Source organism: Uloborus diversus, chromosome 2 (assembly GCF_026930045.1).
Source record: "Uloborus diversus isolate 005 chromosome 2, Udiv.v.3.1, whole genome shotgun sequence".
In the NCBI taxonomy this organism is placed as follows: domain Eukaryota; kingdom Metazoa; phylum Arthropoda; class Arachnida; order Araneae; family Uloboridae; genus Uloborus; species Uloborus diversus.
In genome coordinates, this window is record NC_072732.1 from 31,258,766 (window position 1) to 31,280,626 (window position 21,861).

A 21,861-nucleotide genomic window follows, 5' to 3' on the forward strand; every position below is an offset into this window, starting at 1 on the left:
CACCTGACCCACATTCTACAAAGCACCCCCCCCCCCCAAAAAAAAAAAAGTTCCTTACGTTTTTCGCTCGGATATTTCAGGAGTACATCCAGAGAAGGTTTCATAGTGATCATTTCACCTCCTTTAGTGATCAAAGCTGCGTTTGGGGGGCTTATACTTCGAAAAAAAAAATTCACGAGACAGACCCCCTTCCTTATGTCCGAAATGACACTCATGACCCCGCTTATCGAAAATGACACCCTCAAACAGAAACTAGATCCGCCCTTGATGTATTTTATAATTTGCTTTTGTAATTGCTTTTGAAATGTCTCTCAAATTCAATTTGAATCCAAGATGATATGAGTTCTCCTTTGATATATATATATATATATATATATATATATATATATATATATATACGAAACCGTTAGGGACGAAAAACCATTTACCCCCAATCTAGCGCAGTTATAACCGCCGCCTTGCCCTCTGCACCATTTTCGGTGTTGGCAACATAAATTTCGTTTTCCTCGTGCCAATACCTTTCAGAAAAAATAACTCCCGAAATTGCATCACAAAAATTGAACGGAAAACCACTTGCCCCCCAGCACAGTTATAACCGCCCCATTTGCCCCTCTGCACCATTTTCGAGGTTGGCAACATCTAAATTCGTTCTATACCTTTCCGAATACCTTTCAGAAAAACTAACTCCCATAATTGTATCACAAAAATCGCACGGGAGCTAAAATTTGACCATTTGCTCCTCCACTAAAACATAATTATGTAGTTTCTGTTGCATAAATCTGCCTTGCGTTATACTTCAACATTTTTTTTTTTTTTGATGGTTTTTGAAATATTTTAACGATTTATTTTTTCCCAACACACATTATTAAAGAGTTTTTGTTTGATAAATCAGCCTTATGTTGTATTTTAACGATTTTATGTGGTTGAAATTTTATTTCCTGAACCATGACAAATCAATACAAAGTCGATTGCAGTGCAGGAATATATATTTGAAGGTTTTTTTTTCCTTATTTAAATTTACAATTTAGCTCAAAAACATTTAAAAAAATATTGCATAAATGATAAAACTACAGATTTCTCATATTACTCCGTCAACAATTTTAGCGCCAAATTTGGCGATTATTTACTTTGTCAACACACAGTAACCTCCGCTTACATGAAATCGTGCTTTTGACTACCAGCAGATGACTACGGAACACAGTGGAATTTTTCTCCACTGCTAATAAAAAATATGAGTTTGTTTTAAGTTTGTTTCGCTTGGATTTGTTTTTCCAGTTTCGTACCTGTTTTTCGAAGTGTGTGATCTGATGTTCGACAAATTCGACAACTCTTAATACAATGCAATGGATCTTAGGAATAAAATAAATTCTTGGATTATTCTTCTCCTCGGAACTTTTGTTTATAAAGTGTTTCAATAGAATTCCTTGGATTTTTGTCCAGCGATGTTGTATTTGACAACGTCTGTGGTGCTCAGCCTGTGGTCTTCAGGTAAGTGCGGTCATTGCTACTGCATTTATTACTCTTGTTTTGAACTTGCGAAATTTTTACTTTATACAAAAAGAGAGCAACATTAATTTTAAGCATTTTTTAAATTTTTTAAATTCTATTACTTCACATTAAATATGTTTTTTCGCTCAAAACTAATTTTTTTTGTTATTAGTATTCTTCTGGTAAATGAAATGTGAAATCTACCCAACTAATTTAAGAAGCATTTTTTGCAATAATTGCAAACCATTGCTTAGTTTGAACCAAAAACTTGACGTTTCGCACTCGATTATCTTCGTGTTTGACAAATATCGAGTTGCATTTCCCATTATGTTTGTTTTTCTTTGAAGACGATATATTTTTTTGCATCTTATTGATTTGTTTCCATTTCATTCGGTTTATTATTATTATATTTATTTATTCGGTTCTCACTTCGGTTCTACTTTTCGGTTCTTACTAATTTTTTTCCTGCAGATGATGAATCTTTTAACATTTCGTTAATGTTGGACATGATTCTTTTTTATCTTTTTCTTTCTTTTCTTTTTTTTAATTCTAACTATTATTCGCTTATTTATTTCATTTACTTAATTATTTATTTATTTGAAAGGCTCCTATCTCAAGCTTGATAAAAATGGGATTAGAATTTATCAAAAATGAATTCAAGTTATTTTTATTCAGGTTATTACTATTTTATTCGACTTTTTTTTTTCTTTCAGTTATAACCACTACATACTTTAATAATTTGAAGTTGTAGCATTCTAAAAATGTAAAAGTCAAGTAACATTCATATTAAGTTTGGTTTTCAATTGCTAACTCTTCTACCAGTTTCAAATGAGGCAATCAATACGCGGAAAAATACTTTAATACTTTAAATTAATGCGGGAAAATACTGAAATACAATTTAGTTATGAGTTATATTTTAAATGAAAATATTTTGTACTTTAAATTGCAATTTGTCAATGATGTATAGCATCTTAAATTGAGTATTACAAGGAAACTTATATATTATTGAGTAGTAACTGGGAAAACATTTTGCAATGTGATTGAGAATTTTTGTTAGCTGATCAAAGATGGGCTCTGAAGGTAAAGCTCATTTTCATTTAAAGTTAACATATAGGGGAGGGTGGCACAAAGTTTGAGTAGGTTTTCGAAGAACGCTGGAAAATTGTAGCTTTTGTCGGGTTTTTTTCCTAACAGGGTTTCTTGTACTTCAAAATAAAAAGTAATTTTTGTATTATTTCGAAGCCAATATTTATCTATTATCAAACCTTGAGCGACCTTCCGGCTTTGGGCCACTCTCCCCGAATAAGTTTTTTGTCTTAAACTTTTGAATTTCATAAAACTTTTTTAAACATTAGCTTTATCGATATTCATAAAAATTATGGTCTATGAAAAGTAGTGTTCCGCTGTCGGTGCAAAAAATAAATAAAGCTAAAATGCGCAAAAATCTTGAAATCACGACGAAATAAAATATAATATCGTTATGAGCTACAATTTAAATGAAAATATTTTGTACTTTAATCAGGTTTAATCCAATGACTATCAATTGAAGTGGAGAGAAATAACTTAGGTGTGGAGGAAATATCGCTAAAAAGCGATTCCTGCAGCGCTACGAATCACTGCAGAAAAAATAGTTTTACAGAGATTGTCGCTACAACTCTCGAAAGTGATTTAACATTCTTGTGTTTCTCCTTGGCTTTGTTTTAGGAGGATTGATTTTTATGTAACTGAGTCGGAATTGGAGTCAGACGCTTTAAAATTCCCGGAGTCGGTCGTTTTCCCTCCGACTCCGCAGCTATGCTCTAAATGCAGCAAGGAATGAAATTATTGAACTGCTGAGAGTTCAACTTTAACCGCAGAAAGTGAAAGATAAGCAGGTCATCCTGATTGAAGAACATTCTTGTAGAACGTCAGTGTCAACGCTTGAAGACAATTTTTACGCATCGTTTTTTTTTTTTTTCGGTCGGAAGAAACAGCTCTCTGCAAGGGCGGATCCAGAAACTTCTCAAGGGGGGGGGGGCGATAGATTTTTATTATTTACCGATATATATATATATATATATATATATATATATATATATATATATATATATATATATATATATATATATATATATATATATATATGTATGTATGTATGTGTGTGTGGTGTTCAAACATATAATTAAGCACAAGTTAATACAATAATACTTATTACTTAAAATAAACTTTGGAGATGCAATATGATCGGTATCAAAAAGGTGAACTCATGTGCACATTACATTATTTTGGTACAAAAAGCAAGAGGAAAATAAATATGCTGTAAAAAATAAAAGTTTTACGTATTTAGAAGTAAAATATGCCGATTGTTTGGAAAACCTTTCTTTCTAAATCATTAAATTAAATAGTAAGCCAAATCCAACCTAAGATCGTATGGTTCCCTAGATAAAAATTGATTGAGTTGTTTTAATTTATTGATAAAATTGGAACAAGCTGCATCTGATTCAGAAAAAAAAATGTCTTTCGAACGACATCGAATGCTCGGGGGTATGGGAAATCTTTCATCCCGATAATAGGCAATTAATGTAAAATTCCTGTCTTAAAAATTAATTACAAAAAATCTAATTCGAAGTTTAAAACATAAAGCCCCAGGTGAAAACCCTGGGGCTCATAGTAATTTTGTACAAATATTCAAGGTTGTAGGTGTATGGGGTCTCCTGGACGCAAGCCCGCCACAGACTTCCTTTCATTATTTCTTTGACCTTACTTTTTTTTTAATACATAGAGAAAATATAAAACTGACCCCAGCTAGAATGGCCCTAGTCAATTTATTCAATTTTGTTTTTTCTAATTTAATAAATTTTTGATAAATATTATCATTCCGGAACTTTACTTAGGTTTTGTGTTTTCAAAGGCTTAAAACACAAACCGTCAATTACAGTTCACAATATTTTTGAGCCGTCTTTTCGATTTTTAATGCATGTGTTTATGAGGCGTTAAAAATATCTATGCATGCACACTCACATACAGACCAAAACTTCTCGAATCAGAAAAAGAAAAAACGAAAAGAAAATACAAAATACATAAACGTACCTTCTCTAACAACATCTGGTAGCTCACTAGTTTCAGGGGTTTTTTCTTGGTCTTCTTTCTTCGTGAAAAATCCAAATAAATTGCTTTGTTTTCTTTTGGACATAGTCTTTGGAAGTTAGATGTATTCAAGAGAGACAATGACTGAACATTTCCCGCGGTTTCCTAGAGTGACGCTATACAGAATGACTGGCGTCATCAAAAAATCGGCGGCGCTCTGAATGTCTGATTGCGAAGGTTATGTTTCCCCCTTTCCCTTTTATGATTTGCATTTTAGCCCGTTAGACTTTTTCTTTCTCTGTTAAAAGATCTTAAGGTTTCTGTTTCATCATATTTTCAAGCCAAAATTCAATCCCAACAAAGAAGAAAAAAATGTTATAAATTCTTATTCCTATAAAGGCAAGAAAGAATGTTCTTTTGCCTCTGAAGAAGATTTTGTTTCGCGAATATTCTTTAGTTTTTTTTGGGTTAATTTCGATAGGTGCCCGGTTATTCATCTCTTGGCTCAAGGGGGGGGGGGCGATCGCCCCCATCGCCCCTCCTTGTATCCGCCCTTGGCTCTCTGCTTCTGTCTCTTTCTCTCTCTCTCTCTCTCTCTCTCTCTCCAAGGTGAATGCATAAATCTGCTATAGGAAAGACCGATCAGTGGATGAACACTTAAACCCAATTTAACATTAAAAAATTCATAACATCGTCCAAAATCAGCATTAGGCCTATGACGAACACTTAAATGATAAATGTATTCTTTTTTTTTTAAATTAGAGAATTTTTACTGTTTTCCATAAGGTTTTCTAAGGGGGTTGAAATGGAAAGAAACTCACCAACCCAATGAATGAACACCTCCAACCAGAGGACCATTTTTCAATGCATAAAGAGCTTCTGGATAAGAGAAAGCGTTCGTTCAAATTAAAAAACTTTCATACTAAACCACGGAACAAATGTCTCGTTTCCCCCCCAACATTTTGAGCTTTATATCCGTTCTATTTACTATTGTGATAGCAACTGACACTTTGATTGCAATCTTCGTAAGCGCATATCTTCACAGAAAAGCGTGCAACGTGCATAATTCGCAATAATTAATGAATAGAATTAAAAATGAACGGAACTGAATAATTTTTATATCGAACATGTGATAAACGTTCAAAATAAACTAATGAAATTTCTGTGTTAAAGCTTAGGAAAATTTGTGACTTAAGCCATTTCTTCGATGTATATCAAGTTATCATAAAAGTGCGAGTTTTAATAATCAATTCCAAAGGGTGTAACTAAAGTAAAAAAATATTAAAATGAAAATAATGTTACAGACATTGACAGATTTAACATGTCCTGAGGTGCCCCCTCACCCCCCCCCCCACCACACAAGCCGTAGGAGCCCTGAAGGGTATCCAAATATACACTTGAAAAATAATTCACTTAGTTCTGTTCATCTCTTAAAACGCCCCCCCCCCCCAAATTCATTGCGACGGGCCCCCAAACCTATGAATCCACGACTGGTTACAGAAAAGAGATATCGCCTCGATATCTACGCAGACAAAACGGAGTAGATAATTTTTCTTTTCATTCTTTTTATTTCTATTTTTAAAGGTAGGGCATGGGCATCAGTCATGAAAAGGTAGGGCATTGCTCCCTCATGAAACCCGTAGGGCACGGAGTTGCTCAGAGTGATTGTTTAAACCCGGGAGCCCCCCTACTGCATTAATCATTGGTTCAGGTTCAGGGATTGGGTCAGGAGAGTCACGGCCTCAACCTCCCCTTCTCTAAACGCGGCCAAAGGCAACTAAAACTGCGTTTGAGGGCTTTAATTTCTAAAAGTTATCCGAGTCACAGACGTCCTACTGTCGCATAGATACTGCACTTACAGCCAATAAACAACCTCCGCCTTCCAATTTGTGTGCTCATATTTTATTAATGACTTCTTCCAAAGCCAGAAGTTAGATCAACTCCTGGCCAACCCCGTCCTTTCAAAAATTTCCCCGAATTGCAAGGGGTTTATGCTCAATACATTTTTTTAGGGAAAAAAAAAAACAAAATACGTACAAGAATGCCGCATTTCATAACCCCCCGCCCCTCCCCCTCGATCGTCCAAATGACTTGCCTGCCCCTGACTGCATTGGGATGTAACATTCCTAATTCCTATGAATGACAATGACAAAAATGCTAATTGTTTTACCACCGTCAGTATATTTTCTCGACTTATATAGTGTGGCTCTGATAAATTGAAGCATGGCCTTAGCAATGAATTCTTATCTTGGGGCTTATAATTGGCACTGAGTAGGGTAGGGCTTCTTTCGTAGTTAGTAGTTTTGCAAAAGCATTCCAACTCAAATTCGGGACAATAACTTGCCACTTTTCCATTGATCTCAAAAAGAATCAAACATTGTCAAGGTCATGCCTCAAATTGTTAGAGCCTTACTGAAACTAAAAGTTATTCGGTATTGGAGCTAATGAAATAAACTTTCAATTAAATTTAAAAGGTGCCAATTATGTTATTTCCACAGGAATGAATGCATTCGAAAAATAGTTTTGACAAACATGGTATCCTCTTTAAGATCCAAACTCCAACTATCCAAAGCGCCATGGTAAATATCCTTCCCTCCGCGAAGTTAGTCAAACAGCTTACTTTGGCCGAGATGTTCGGGAAGCAATGACATTTATTTATAGTCATAGTTAGTACATTCTGTTATAATGTACAGCAGTTGTAAGTACTCTTAGCATGAAAAATGTTACCCTTCTAGTTTACTATTTACTAGTGGTACCCGCACGGCTTTGCCCGTTGTAGAAAAATTAAAAGGTCTTCTGGTTCGCTTGTATATTTACAAATGATGTATGGTGAATTTCTCGCCAATTGGCTTGTGCCCATGTTACGGTTCCACGTTATGATAATTTCGTAATTTACTCGTCCATCATTTTGTTCTTAAAATGGGAATAGAAAAAGAACCACGTCGAATTTTCGAAAAATCGCTTCGAGGTGCACACCCCCTGCTACAAACTAAATCTGTGCCAAATTTCATGAAAATCGGCAGAACGGTCTAGGCGCTATGCGCGCGTCACAGAGATCTTGACAGACAAAGAGAGATCCTGACAGACAGAGAAAGATCCCGACAGACAGACTTTCAGCTTTATTATTAGTAAAGAAAAGCTTTTTTTCTTTAAAAATAGAGTCCCCCTCCCCACATCTCATTTTCGACAAACACACATCAATTGATTAAAATGAACTCCTTTTTCAGAAAATTCAAATCATCCGAATTTTTGATTATCCGAATTGAAGCTGAAATAACCAACGTTTTGGTGCACAAAATCATTTTACTGCTGATACGTGTCCGAAAGCTCGCATTATTGCATCGAAAAAGGGGTTTCTTGAAACCCAAGACACTTGTCTGCAGTAATCCGTAATTTTGTGCAACAAAACGTTGGTTATTTCCCAGGTCAATCCATACAGGTTCAACGGATGGGTGCGCTCGAACATTTTTAATTTTTTTGAAACTCATACTCCTAAAAGCTGCATATGAAAGATGTTTAAAACCACGTTTATTTTTTCTCTCAACTGAACCTTTGATTTTTTTAGAGGTCATCAAAAGTGGTTTTCGTAGTTAAAAATAGGACTTATAGACCTTTGCGTTTTGGCCAAAATCTATTTAAATTACATTTATGGCAGGAAATTCTACTCTTTGATATGAAAGTGCGTTCAAGATCAAATCTAAAAATTTTACTCATTTCAAAGGGGGATAAATCGCGTAGGAGACGGAAACACGAAATGAAATATGGCAAAAACTAATCACTAAAAAAGTAAAAAAGATACCAGTCTTTGAAATTGAGTAAGTTTGCTAGTTAATTCACACACTAAAACAAATAAAAAGTGTGAAACTTCATTGCACCTTCTTAAATTACGTATATTGTGCTCTATATAAGATATTATACTGAAAAAACATATTATAAGTAGAAAAATATTTATTTTAATATGATAACTAAAAATATTTGGACATAAATGAGTAGTTCATACTTGATTGACAGCTCAGTTGATTTATAGACTACTGATAATATACATACACAAATTTTCAATGCATACAAACATACGCTCTGTACATTAACTTATCTAAATTGCCTTAAAACATTATATATACAAAATTTAAATTTAAAAAAGTGTTTTTAACACGCTTTTATTAGCTTCACCTGTATGTATGTATGTATGTATCTTGTAACGGAATCTTGCAGCTCAAATTTTGCCCACTTCCTGCGATCGGATTCTTTTGAAATTTGGCACGCGACCTCAGACCCGATGACAATGCAATATTCTATAATCAAATTAATTAATTAACTCTTTTAATTGTTAGTTTCGTCCAATTTTAATCAATATTTTGGCATAAATCCAACAATGTGAAAAAGGAAAAATTAAAAAAAAATACATTAAAAAATGCTCGCAGAAATTATTTAAAAATATCTACAAAACCTTTAATTTTTCTGCATCAGACAAAATTTGTTCCAATGTTCCAAGGTAATTAGAACGTGAAATATAATTGTTTTAAACTAATTTCATGCCAAAATTTAGGTGAGCCTTCAATTGGAAAATCATTGCTGATCAGACCATTGTTGAACAAAACTTTTATTCAATGCATCTCAAATTTTCAAAGTAATATAAATATGATTTCCGCAAATATACATCGATGACTCACAGTAGGTTCCCATCGGGGTGCCCTTATCTTAACTTTAAGATATTACCTCGCACTCGTTTTATAAATAACTTCGTCAATTAAGTCCCAATCTGATTCAAATTTTCATATACAGAACAAAAAAAAAAAAAAAAACTTTGCCTGACATAACCTTTGCCTCCAACATAAGACTAAAAAACAGAAAAATAAAGTACTAGTTTAAAAAACTAAAAATACACGCTTCCATAGCAAATGAACTAAAAAGTGAAAAATAATCTTTGGATGATAGTAGTTGACCAATCACTTAATTTTAATGTAATACAAAAAGCGTGAGGTGCTTCTTATCAGTTGTCTTGAATTTCTTCCATTTGTTGTCCAAGCAAAAATGTAAATAGACACCCCCCCCCCCCCCACGCTTTTTTGTATTACATTAAAATTAAGTGATTGGTAAACTACTATCATCCAAAGATTATTTTTCACTTTTTAGTTCATTTGCTATGGAAGCGTGTATTTTTAGTTTTTTAAACTAGTATTTTATTTATTTCTTGTTTGAGTGTAGTTTTGAGAAAATGAACTCACCTGGTAGTCCTATAGTTGCAATGGGGACTCAAGTATATGGCGTTTTGAAATGCTTTGGCAAGGCATATTCATAATTTGATACTACTACCAATTCATAATTGTACCAGGACGAAGAAAATGACAGGGATTCTAAATTTAGTGATCAACATAGCTGTGTAATAACCTTTTTGACAATAATGGGCATTTTCTTTTGATAGTCTTTTTAAGAAACACACTATTCTTCACACCTATAGCTAGTGGACAATAATTTTACTGTTATAATATTTAAATAGGGTGGCATAAAGCAGTGATTAGATGTTGCATTGGGGAATTTTATTTGCTGAATCAAACCTTTCTTGCACAAGGATACATGTAATGTTTAGTAGCAAAAATGCAGATGGTATACATTTCTGTGTAATTCAAATGTGACTTCTAGAAGTTCTTTGCAAGCTAGTCTTCAATTCTTTTTACGGTTCTTCTGATTCCGTTACATTGTCCATTACCATATGATATTGCATAGAAATGTCATTCAGCTCTCAAGTTAACATCCGTTTCGTGATTACATAAATTAACAAAGTTCTTTATATTTTTGTAGTGTATTTTAGTAAAGTATTTCAGTACTCCACATACTGTGTCACCACCAGAACTATAGTACTACTGTGTGAGTTCATTTTCTTATAACTACACTCAAGCAAGAAATGAAAAACGCACTTTTTTTTTTCTTTCAACAATGTAGATAATGCTTTTGCACGTGTTTAGGCACGTTACATAAGTTTATTCACAGTGAGTATGTTTGTATTCGTGTTTGTAGATTATCAGTATAGTCTATAAATTAACTACTTAAGCTGTCAGTCAAGTATGAACTACTCATTCATATCCAAATATTTCTAAGTTACCAAATTAGAGTAATTTTTTTATACTTACAATATGTTTTTTCAGTATAATATATTGTAGACTGTAGAGCACAATACACGTACTTTTAGAAGGTGCAATGAAATTTTCACACTTTTTATTTATGTTTTACTGTGTGAATTAACTAGCAAAATTACTCAGTTTCAAAGACCTGTATCTTTTTTTATAAACCAAACACACAAAACAATATGTATAACATGTATAGTACTTGAATGGAATATTCAATTGACCAAGGAATTTTATATTTAATTCCTTCCCCTTTTGGTTTACAGGGGTCTAAAAATGTCATTTTTTTTTTCATTTTCCCGATTTTTGAGGAGCTGTAATCTATACAGGGTAAACAAACACACAGCAACAGTTACATATTCTTATTTCCTTGGTTCCAGTGATTAGTTTTTGCCATATTTCCCTACGCGAGCTATCCCCCTTTGAAATGAGTAAAATTTTTACATTTGACCTTGAACTTTAACCTGTTGCCATTATTTTAATTATTAAGTTACAGCCACGTAACTCAGCATGTAAGACTATCTTCTTATGCACTTTAACATCAAAGCGTAAAATTTCCTGCCATAAATGTAATTCAAATCGATTTTGGCCAAAAAGCAAAGGTCTATAAGTCCCATTTTTGACTACGAAAACCACTTTTGATAACCTCTAAAAAATCAAAGGTCCAGTTTAGAGAAAAAATGAAAGTGATTTTAAACATCTTTCATCAGCGTTTAGGGATATGAGTTTCAAAAAAATTGAAAATGGTCGAGCGCACTCATCCGTTGAACCTGTATGGATTGACTCTCCTTTTACCTCTCTGCACTTACGTATTTATTTATTTCTTATCTGAATTTAGTCCGGTCCCGATTAATTCGGATGATTGCAGTTCTACTGTCATCTTCCGAAAATAAATAAAGCAAGCTGTATCGCTTTTCTACGGTTAGTTCTCACAAGAATTTCCGAACTGTTTCTATTAGTAACTCATCGACCGCGACGTGCTGTTTCATCCCGACATCCGAAAGCATTACTTTATTTCGTTTTTCACATCATTTAACGCATCACTGACTTCGTTCACAACAATGGAAATTCCTGTTGTTCCTTTGGGAGGAGAGTGTTCTAAACGGTCGTCGTCAAGGTCTAAAAATTTCGGAAATAAAGCTATAAATACCTCGTTTCCATCACTTCTTGCTACATTTTTTGTTACAAGCTTCTTTTATTTTTTTTTTTTATATAAGCGATTCGGTTTTTTTTATCCATTTTTATTTTTTTATAAAATGAAAATGTTTTCCTACAACAGAGTTCCCACGGTCTTTCAAAGTGCCTACAGTGATAAGGCTACCGTAGAGATCTTACTCATCATCATCATCATCATTGGCTCGACAACCCATTGAGGGTCCTGGCCTTTTCCATTAGTTTCTTCCAGTTGGATCTATTTTTCGCTTGACTTCTCCAATTTGGGGATTTAACAGTTTTAAAGTCCCTTTCCAAGCAATCCAGATATTGAATTTTTTGTCTTCCTCTCGGACGTCTTTGCCACCTGCTCTTGCATTTAGAATCTTCAGCAGTCGTCGTGGGTTAGATTCATTGGGCATGCGGGTTACATGTCCTGCCCATCTCATTCTTTGCAATTTAGAGATCTTACTAAGAGTATGAAAATAAAGGCTACACAGAACCCTTTTTCTAAAAATTTGTATAGAAACAGGAAAAATTGAAATTAATAAATAGATCATTTCCAATTTGAAATTTTAAAGAAGTTCTATTTCTATTCAACCTAAAATTTTAAAGAAGTTCGGAAAAAATTGTTTGGCCAACCATTATTTAATTTTTGAAGTGATAACTTCTTATGGGAGGGTAAACCAATTTGTGACATAACGCGTAACGGCGCAACTCTCGTCTGGCATTCCTTTCGTTCACGCATACGACAGAAGCGCGCATGCTCGGGGAAATTCTCTTTCTTTACTCTTTGGGTCAGCTTTAAGCGTTAATGATAGTAGAAAAATAATGAAACTAACAGAAGATGGAATAATCGTCGCAACATAACGCAGTCTCCCAACGAAAGGTGAGTTTAACAATAAAATATAATACCAATAGCATTGTAAACAATACATATTCAAAACAGCATTTAATCTTTAAATTTATTTTCAAAACAAAAACATTTTTCCGATTAGTTATACTAAAAATGTCTCGCTTCATTTAGGGTTTTGAACTCTGATAAGGTGTACATATTTTAAACGAACTTCATCCCCGCAGACTCAATAACGCGGGGGTTGGGGACGGCCGATTAAATGTTTATGATAAATAAACATTTAATTTGTTCATCACAGAGTAAAATCTAAAATGTTTTGTATGTTTGAGTGTTTTTTCTGATAAACGAAATATTTAGAAACGACGCGTCAATTAATCTATTGTTTTTGCGCCGACATCAAAATTTATGTATAAAAGTAGTTTGAATCGTGATCAAAGAATAAAATTTTTTTCATTTAGAGCAATTTTAGTCGTCTCAATGAAGCAAAAAGACAAATTATTACTGCCAACATATATATATCTCCAAACAAAAGTATTTCAAGTATTATTCAATTTATTCATAAACAGCTTTTAAATTATACACAAGAAGGTTCTGCTTTAGCTAATGAAGATTATTATACAATTCCTTTAATTTTAACCGGAGATTTTTATATGAATTTTGCTTCTGATCGAGCTAAAAATTTACAATCCAAATTACAATTACAAATGATTAATAAGCCAGAAGAAGCCACACTACAAGTCACGGATTTGTACTTAATGGGCAGTCTGCAAGATTTTTAGATAACATACAAGGCAAAAATTTCTTTGCTTATTATAGCTACCATAAGCCAATTGTTACTTTCATAGGATTAGATAATGATAATAATTTAATCATATGTAAGTGGTCACTTCTGCCGAGCCTCCCGTGACGCACATTTTTTTAAAATTTCTTAAACTAATAAAATACTTGTTTTTAATATTTTTTTCTAAAATTTGAAGTGATTCATATTTTTTGAGTTATAGGGACAAAAAGTTAGGATAGAATTGAAAATCGGACTCATTTTTGAGTTTTAGAGGTTATATTCGTGAATGCACTTTGGAAAAACCAGAAAATTCTATAAACATTACTTTTGATTATTTTTTTAAAGAAGAACTATACGTGCCTGACCTAAATTCATACTGAATTTTGTTGTACACATACATATATGGAAACATCTATCAAAAAATTTAAAAGTATCTTGAACAGAAAAAAAACCTTATTAGGGAGCAAAGAATATTTGGATCGACAAAACAGAAGTGTAAAGAAAACGTAATTAAATATTGTAGTGCCGTGCCAAGTGCAAAAGTCGTACTTGCAGCTGAGTTCAAAGTACGTATTTGATTCAGATGCAACTTTTTCAGAATTTTTAAAAAAAATATTTCCCATTAACAAACGACTCTCGGGTAAATGGAAACAACTAAGTATTTCATTCTTTCTATATTTTTGGCAGATTCAAGTTTAATGTAAATTAAACCTTCGTGTGTAGTTTGCATAAATTCAGCGAACAATTAGGTTTTTTATATGGTTTTTCCTTTTAAATGATGCCAGATTATATAGACGATTCCGCGGGTTTCATGCGACCTTACGGGCCATATATTGAGTGTTGTTGGTGCTGAACTTCATAAGCTTCTAAACTGATTGTGATATATTGTGATTATCCGCCTTATACAACTCATGGGGAAATAAACGGCTGGCCTATTCTCTGCGGCAGAAAGAAACGCGATTTTATGCTGACAATTAGTCATAAAATCAAATTTTTCATACCCATTCCCAGCAACACCACACTAGAGACTAGTGTGGTGTTGGTTTCAAGTAATTTTAGGAAGAGCATAGTCTTGAACCGTCGCAAACCCTAGGACACAATGCCCAAAATTTGTCTGTCTCAATTCATCCAAGTGAAAGGAAAATAATTTATTGGAGCTTTTATTGCTTTTAAAAAGCTTAGTACATTTATTTGGGGGAGCAAATATACTTTACTTTTTAATTGCTTATTTCATTATCGGGCTGATTATCTTTCAATTTAATGCAACTTTTAATCTTGATTAACGCCTTATTTTGCTTAAAATTTAAACATTAAATTTCAAGTTTGAGCGAAATTGTTTTTGGCAACGTTTGACAAGTAGAGAGGCATGTTCTCTTTTCTTTCTTTTTCTTTTTTTTTTTTTTTGACTAGTTTGGCGAAACTTTTTGAGAACACGCCAAATGCTTCACGTTATAATTGCCCCACCAAAAGCTCTCGTTATAACGGTAACAGCCAAAACTTGAATTTACATCATTGAGATAATCAAGAAATACAATGCAGTTTTTTCGGTATTAATGGTACTTTTGAAGTTATTAAGAAGCCAATTCATTGGTGGTGACAATATCACGTCTGGTGGTTGTCGTGAACTTTTGATGCGACATAAATTCCGAATTTTGCGAATGTTATAATATCCAGATATTTTTCGCCGACCTAAATTTCCAGAACATTAGCATTATGAGTTCATACAAGTTTAAATTCCTGAAACTTAATCCCAGAAGAGTTAAAGAGGGAAACTTTGCATGTCTGAGTCGCTGCCAAATTTACTTATCAAATTTTGGTGATAAATTTAAAAATATTTTCATTATTCATACTTTAATATGTTCCGCATCATATTCTGTTAGAAATAAGCTATTTAGTACAGTGTTGTACACTGTGTATTTAGTTCATTTATTTTTAAATTCTTTGCATTTACATCTTTTTTTTTATGTACAGGAATTAATTTTATCACTCAAAGAATAAAATTTTCGACTTCATAAATCATCACTATATTTGGCTACAGCTAAGCTGTATAAAGTCTCCTACAGACTGGACTCAAGATATGACTTTAAGTTCCCTGCTTCATTAAAATTTTGCACACAGCAAAATTATTCTTATATCTTGGGTTAAGGGCTCTTTTGCAGCTTTAAAATGTGATAGTTGTATGGGGTGGTCGGACTGAGTCGATTGAAACGTCTAATCCCAGAATAGGTACCAGACATGGTTGGATAACTGATGATTTTAATTTTCAGCACAAAGGTATTTATTTGTTATATGGCTACTTATTGTCAAAAATTTATAAAAGTTCCAACTTTCGCCAAAAACCACCTTAGCAGAAAGTCTCCAATATCATGCAAAAACAAATCAACCATAGAATCTCCGTAGCCGTGAAGTTAGTTGCATTCGCCAAGAAATTAATGACGGCAAGTCTTCATGTTTGTTAAAAACGGAAAATCATCAAACGCCTTAATATTGCATAGTTGCTCGAATTGTCCAACATTATTTTATTGAAGGACTAAGCTGTTGGCGAGCGCAGAATGGAAGGATATTCTGAAGAAAGTGTTTGCCAACAAAAGGCTGTCCATCCGTTGAAGAAGAAGTTCTTGGAGTTTGCTGATCTTCGGAATTAAAAGTTGCTCCCCTTTCGACATCTCTGAGTATATCTGCGTTTCGAAGCACACTGTACGAAACGGACTGGCTTGAAAGATTTCGAGAAGTCTCTAATGCCATAATGCTGTACAGACATCCAGTAAGGAAAGTGAATCCACATCCAAAAAGGATTGGTATTCGTAGGCAAAGAATCAACGGTAAAATTGATATTGTTACATAAAGCAACGCCTTCTGCCACAAGGCCTTTTCATCAAACAATTTTCTAAATCCTTGTCCAAAGTCCAAACATGCACACAGACATGGTGAGTCGATTAAAGCTACAAGGCCACCGTTCAAGATTTGAAGAATACCTGCTAATATACATTTAGGCACTAAAGTGACGCAAGCTATGGCTCCAAATACAATGCAACATATGGCACTTACACAGCTAAGGGAACGTAATGTGAATTTAAGATACCACGAAAGATTTGCATTTGCAGGTTGTTGTTGAACAGCAGCAGGTGGTACTGGTACTGGTAGACTCATCACTCATGTGATCGCAAAGACTCGATGTTTAAAACAGTTTGACTATAACCTAAAATCCGATTTGGAAAGAACAAAAAAAAAAGTAAATATTTATAATGATGCCACTTTCAGTGAAGTCAATAATTGAAATCATTATTTTTAAATCTTAAGAAAAATTAGTTGTATAAATCGTGTAACTACTAATGAAGTTCGTTGAAAATTAACAATCGAAAAGGAATCTTATTTTTGACTGGTATAATGAAATTTCAGGAATGGGTTTACTTTTAGAGTGACCAATCATGGCCCCACTAGATGGCGCTGGCGCTTAACAGTCCTTGACAATTTATGACTTTTCTGTGTTAAACCGATGCAGCTCATACTTCCACCAATCAATGTCAACGTTTCGAATTTTATTTATTTTTGATTGGACGTCGCCCATTTTGACCAAAAGAGGCGCTACAGGAAGCCCCCGCACCCACCAATCAATGGCAACGTAATGGAAACTGTAGCTCCCTTTTTGTTGCATGAGTTTCGGCGATTGTCACAGCCTATAAGAATTAAGTGGCGCCATGGACCAATCTATCGTTTTTGATACCAACAGTGTTTGTTTCTTAGCATTAGTTTTCAAAGAATTTTGATATTATGCCAATAGTTACATCGATTCGCTATAGGCTCATCTCTACTTAAAAATAATATAAGGTTTTGGTGTCGGGATGTCTGTCCATCTGTTACGCACATAGGGCCACGACTATTCAGTCAATTTTCATGAAATCTGTACTAAAAATAAAACAGGAAGTTTAGATGTCTGGATATCGGGAAGTCTGTCTGACTATTACGCGCGTAGGGCCAAGACTATTCAGTCAACTTTTATGAAATCTCTACTAATAATAAAATAGAAAGTTTGGATAACGGAATGTCAGTCTGTCTGTTACTGGCGTAAAGTCAAGGCTATTCAGTCAATTTTCATGAAATTTGGCTCAAAATTAGTAGCATGGGGGTGAGCACCTGCTGGAAGATTTTTTTCGAAAATTCAATTTTGTTCTTGTTCTATTCCAGTTGCTTTAAAAAGAAAAAAAGAAAAAGAAAAAAATCACGTGCGCGAACGTATTTACAAATTTTAACCGGACCGTGTGTCAACAAAAGCTGAGAAACACTGATCTAGAAGCAAAAGAAGTAGCGGAGGGAGGGGGGGGGGGCAACTCCCCCCCCCAAGGATAAATTAACTATTTCATTTATTATTTTTAATTGTTTTCTCTATAACATAAATTTTTTTTAGAGTTATTTAAGAAGAACACAGAACACACGCAACATATTTTGAGTAAAAGCACTTTTGCTTGCTATAAAGAAGTAATACTTGAGTCAGAGGATAAAGCTGCAAAATACATTTAATTCACTGGTTTCGAATTCAAGGGAGCGTAATCTTGCGATTCTGCCATTAATACTTCTTAACCAGGAAACCACACGACTTCAATAATCATTAAAAAAAAGTTTAAAATGGTCGCATTCGAAAGAGCATATTTAGACATTTTTTTGACCCATGAACTGTGTGCCCTCGTCCCCTCGTTTTCAAGATATGGCGTCTTAAAATCTGCCGAAATTTCAAGAAAAGTAGCCAAATTTAGACTTCGCAAGAAATTTAAAACACCGCGCTGATTCATCGTCAGCATCATGCAAGGCATCTGATTTCCATGTTAGGTCATCTGCAAAACTGTGAAAGATATGTTGCATTAATCCCTTACTTGTGTGTGTTAAATTAAAGAATCACCATCAAGCCTATGAAGTGAAAAGTAGTAAGCTTGATCCAGAGGTTAACTTAACTTATTTAAGTTTTAATTCTTATTAATGAAATATGTTGTAAGTATTTCTTAATAATCTGGGAGAATTAATATGAATAAGTACAAAAAGCAAAGTTGAGCTCATATAATACAGATAATAAAACGAATGGTCTTCGATGTTGAAATAAAATGGTCTTCGGTATCAGTTTTTTTTTTTTTTTTTTAAGTTATAATAAATACATAAAGATTTATTGTCTACCCACTGTGTGGAAAAAAGATGTAATTTTTAGTTTAAAACAAAAACAAAACAAAATTCTAAAAAGAAAACAGCGGATAAAAAATGTGAATAACCTGTGCTTCAAAATTATCGATATCGGAAATTACATCATGGGTGGAGGTAAATAGTTATTTTTGTTCTTAAAAACTGTCAATGTAGTCGACGTTCGTTAAAACAACCCCTGACGTCCGAATGAAATCTGCCCTTACAGCTAAAAGTGGTTATAACGTAAATGCAAAACATATTGCATGTTTTTTATTCATTTTTTTTTTAAATACTGGAATAACTTTTACAAGTTATGTTTCAATCAAATTACTATATCTTAATCATTTCCAGATTAGTACAATCACAATGTTCTAACATGACACTATATGCTTGGTTATAAGTCTGGGTTGTTGAAAACTCGGCTACCTCCATTTTAAACCCCTTTTCAATTTTGCATTTTGGGGGGCTTAGACAATTGCAATATCTGTACACGACTTCAGTGTCATATTTGTCAGGGTCAGTAGCATATTTTTGCCTTTTCGACAAGCTTCTTTCATTTTTATTTTACTATATATCTTACTTGTATTTAACATTAATCTGCTAATTAAAATTCCTGAATTAAAAGTTTTTTTTTTTAAATTTATATTGCCTCAAGTATACTTATTAACTTTGCGCAGAATCTAAAAGAAATATTCATAACTAGCAAAAATACCCGGCGTTGCCTGGGTCAGTAATAATTATTAGAAAAAATCGTTACTTGCTTTTGTTTTCTGTTTTAAGTGAAAGAATTTAAAACACATCTTTTTGACGTGATTAAAAATCGAGTTTCTTCCTTACCCATAAAACTAAAATAGCAATAAGTATAAAGAACAAAGTAGTATTGATTTAGAACCGAAAGCACTATATTTAAGCATATACAAATTTAAAAAACATGAAATTAATCTTCTCATGTTTAAAAAGATTAATCTGTTGATACTTTTTTTTAACATGGAGTCTAAAACCTTCTCTGTATGACTAATGAAGTACGAAGTGATTAAAAAAAAGTAGCTGCGCTCGTAATCCCCTTATACTTGCTTTAGTTATTTCGGGAAATTTCAATCATTGTGGCTCTTGGTGCGATTTTACTGAATTTGCGAAAGTCGTTTCGGGGTACCTTCGATGATGCTCCCCCATTCTTTCCTTACTTTGTAAAACGATATGATATTAATTTTCGTTACAGAGATATCGTCGCCAGATGCTGAGATATTTTTGGTCACCATAAAATGGCGCTAAACAGTTTCATCCGAAATGTTACTAAAATAAGTAATAAAATTTGGTGATTGTTTGAAATTGTGCAAAAAGGAAAATTAATGGAAGTTTTTGTGCTGTTTATGGATTTGCCTAATTTAGTTGCTGGATTATTTAACACAGTAAAAAAAGTCTTTTGAAAATTCTTTGATTGGCGATATTTTGTTTACATGGTGAAAGCTGAGAAACATTATGACGTAGTCTTCGGCTTCAAAAACAGCAACGTTGAAAAAACTGCCAAATGCATCAGCTACGGAAATCTTTCTGCAAAAATTTTGGCGATCTGCTGGTTGTTTGGATAATGAGTAAGTGTTCAATCAGCATAAATAATAATAAAAACCATTAATTACATTAAAGTTCCGTTTAAATGGAAAATCATCAGCCAAATCATGTATTATTTGCCAATCTTGTGCAAAAATCTTACTTCAAGATTTGACTTGAAAAAAGCCTTGAACAATCACGAAAAGCAAAGAAAGTCAACAATACAACAATTGTCGCTATCGACAGGGAGTTGAGATGATACACTAAATACTGTATTGAGTTGAGGAAAGCCTTCGAACATGGATCTAAAAAGCTCATAACTCGTTTTTTATTCTACTTGGAAATTTCGAACAGGTGCCATCTTCAGCAGAAAAATCAGAGCTTTCGATGGACATATAATGTAAATATGTGCAAGTATTTTTTCATCCCAATATTAGAGAATTTATACAAAAATTGTGTTTTATTGCCCCCTAAGGGGGTTTTGCCCCCCATAACGGGACGAAAACTACCCTATGTGTTATTCTGATGCATAATCTATATTATTGTAAAGTTTCATCAAAATCCGTTCAGTAGTTTTTGCGTGAAAGAGTAACAAACATCCATACATCCATACATCTATACATCCATACATCCATACAGACAAACTTTCTCATATATAATATTAGTAAGATTAATAACTTTAACGGAAGATGTTAGGAATGAGAGGAACTTCAAAAAATATAAACAAGGGGTCAATGAATATATACAAAATAACGACATTCTATCAATAATTAACTTTTAGCTGATAAAATATACTGACTTGCCAACCGGGGGGGGGGGGGGGATTGGGGATTTGGATTGTATTTTTTATACTATTGAATGTTTCAATGCGAGTTATTGTTTTTTTCTGGAGTCAAACAGTCGAATTATTGTTCTGTGGGAAATATTTATTACTTGTGTAAAATTAATTTGTAAATATTACTGTTTAATACATATTTGTGTTTGTACTCCATACTAAACCAATTAAATAACACTGCGGACAGTGCCTTTGGCGCTCTTTAGTGTTGAATTTACTACGAATTCATGCTGAACTATAGTCAAGATTTTCTTAATATTTTGTTATGACGTTTGTAATTTATGTTTTATAATTTGTAAGTTTTAACTTTACTTCATTTTATTTTGCTTACTGTTATGTATGTGTATTTTGTTAATAAATCTTATAATCTTAATACTTATCTTAGGAACTATATTAAGAAATACTTGAAATATATTACGTCAATAATGTTGCAATTCACACTTAAAGTACTATTGAAGTAAAATTTGCTTAAATTGCACTAAAATGCAAAAATATACTTTAATCCTGGCCGTCTTTTCAAAATTTTAAAGAGAAAAAGGTTAATTCTGTCGTGGGATTTTAAAGCGCAGTATCTGCAGAAATCAATTTTTCAGACATTTGAAGAAACTCGTTTTGGATTTCAAAAATGGAAACGTTTGAATATGACATCCTTTTCGTGCTTAATTTTCAGCGGATACCAAATAAGCAATTTTGTACACTAAAGCTAAAGCATAAGTGCTCACCCCACCCCCTAAGGGCAAGGGCGCACCCACCTAAATGTCAAGAAGGTCCCCCAAAAGCAAGAGCCCCCCAAATGAGAAAAATACGCCTCAAAACACCCCCCCCCTGAAAATGTAATGGCGCAGTC

At 33.4% G+C, this 21,861-nt stretch overlaps 1 protein-coding gene across 1 annotated transcript in view; it reads left to right on the plus strand.

The window, feature by feature from the left end:
* The first annotated feature begins 1,279 nt into the window (after positions 1 to 1,279).
* The window catches only part of LOC129216949 (tyrosine kinase receptor Cad96Ca-like), a 90,364-nt gene continuing 69,782 nt past the window's right edge, over positions 1,280 to 21,861 (plus strand). Inside the window, exon 1 of the mRNA XM_054851168.1 lies at positions 1,280 to 1,488. Within this exon, the coding sequence (XP_054707143.1) occupies positions 1,443 to 1,488 (46 nt within the window). The 5' untranslated portion in view covers positions 1,280 to 1,442. The remainder of the gene's footprint in view (positions 1,489 to 21,861) is intronic.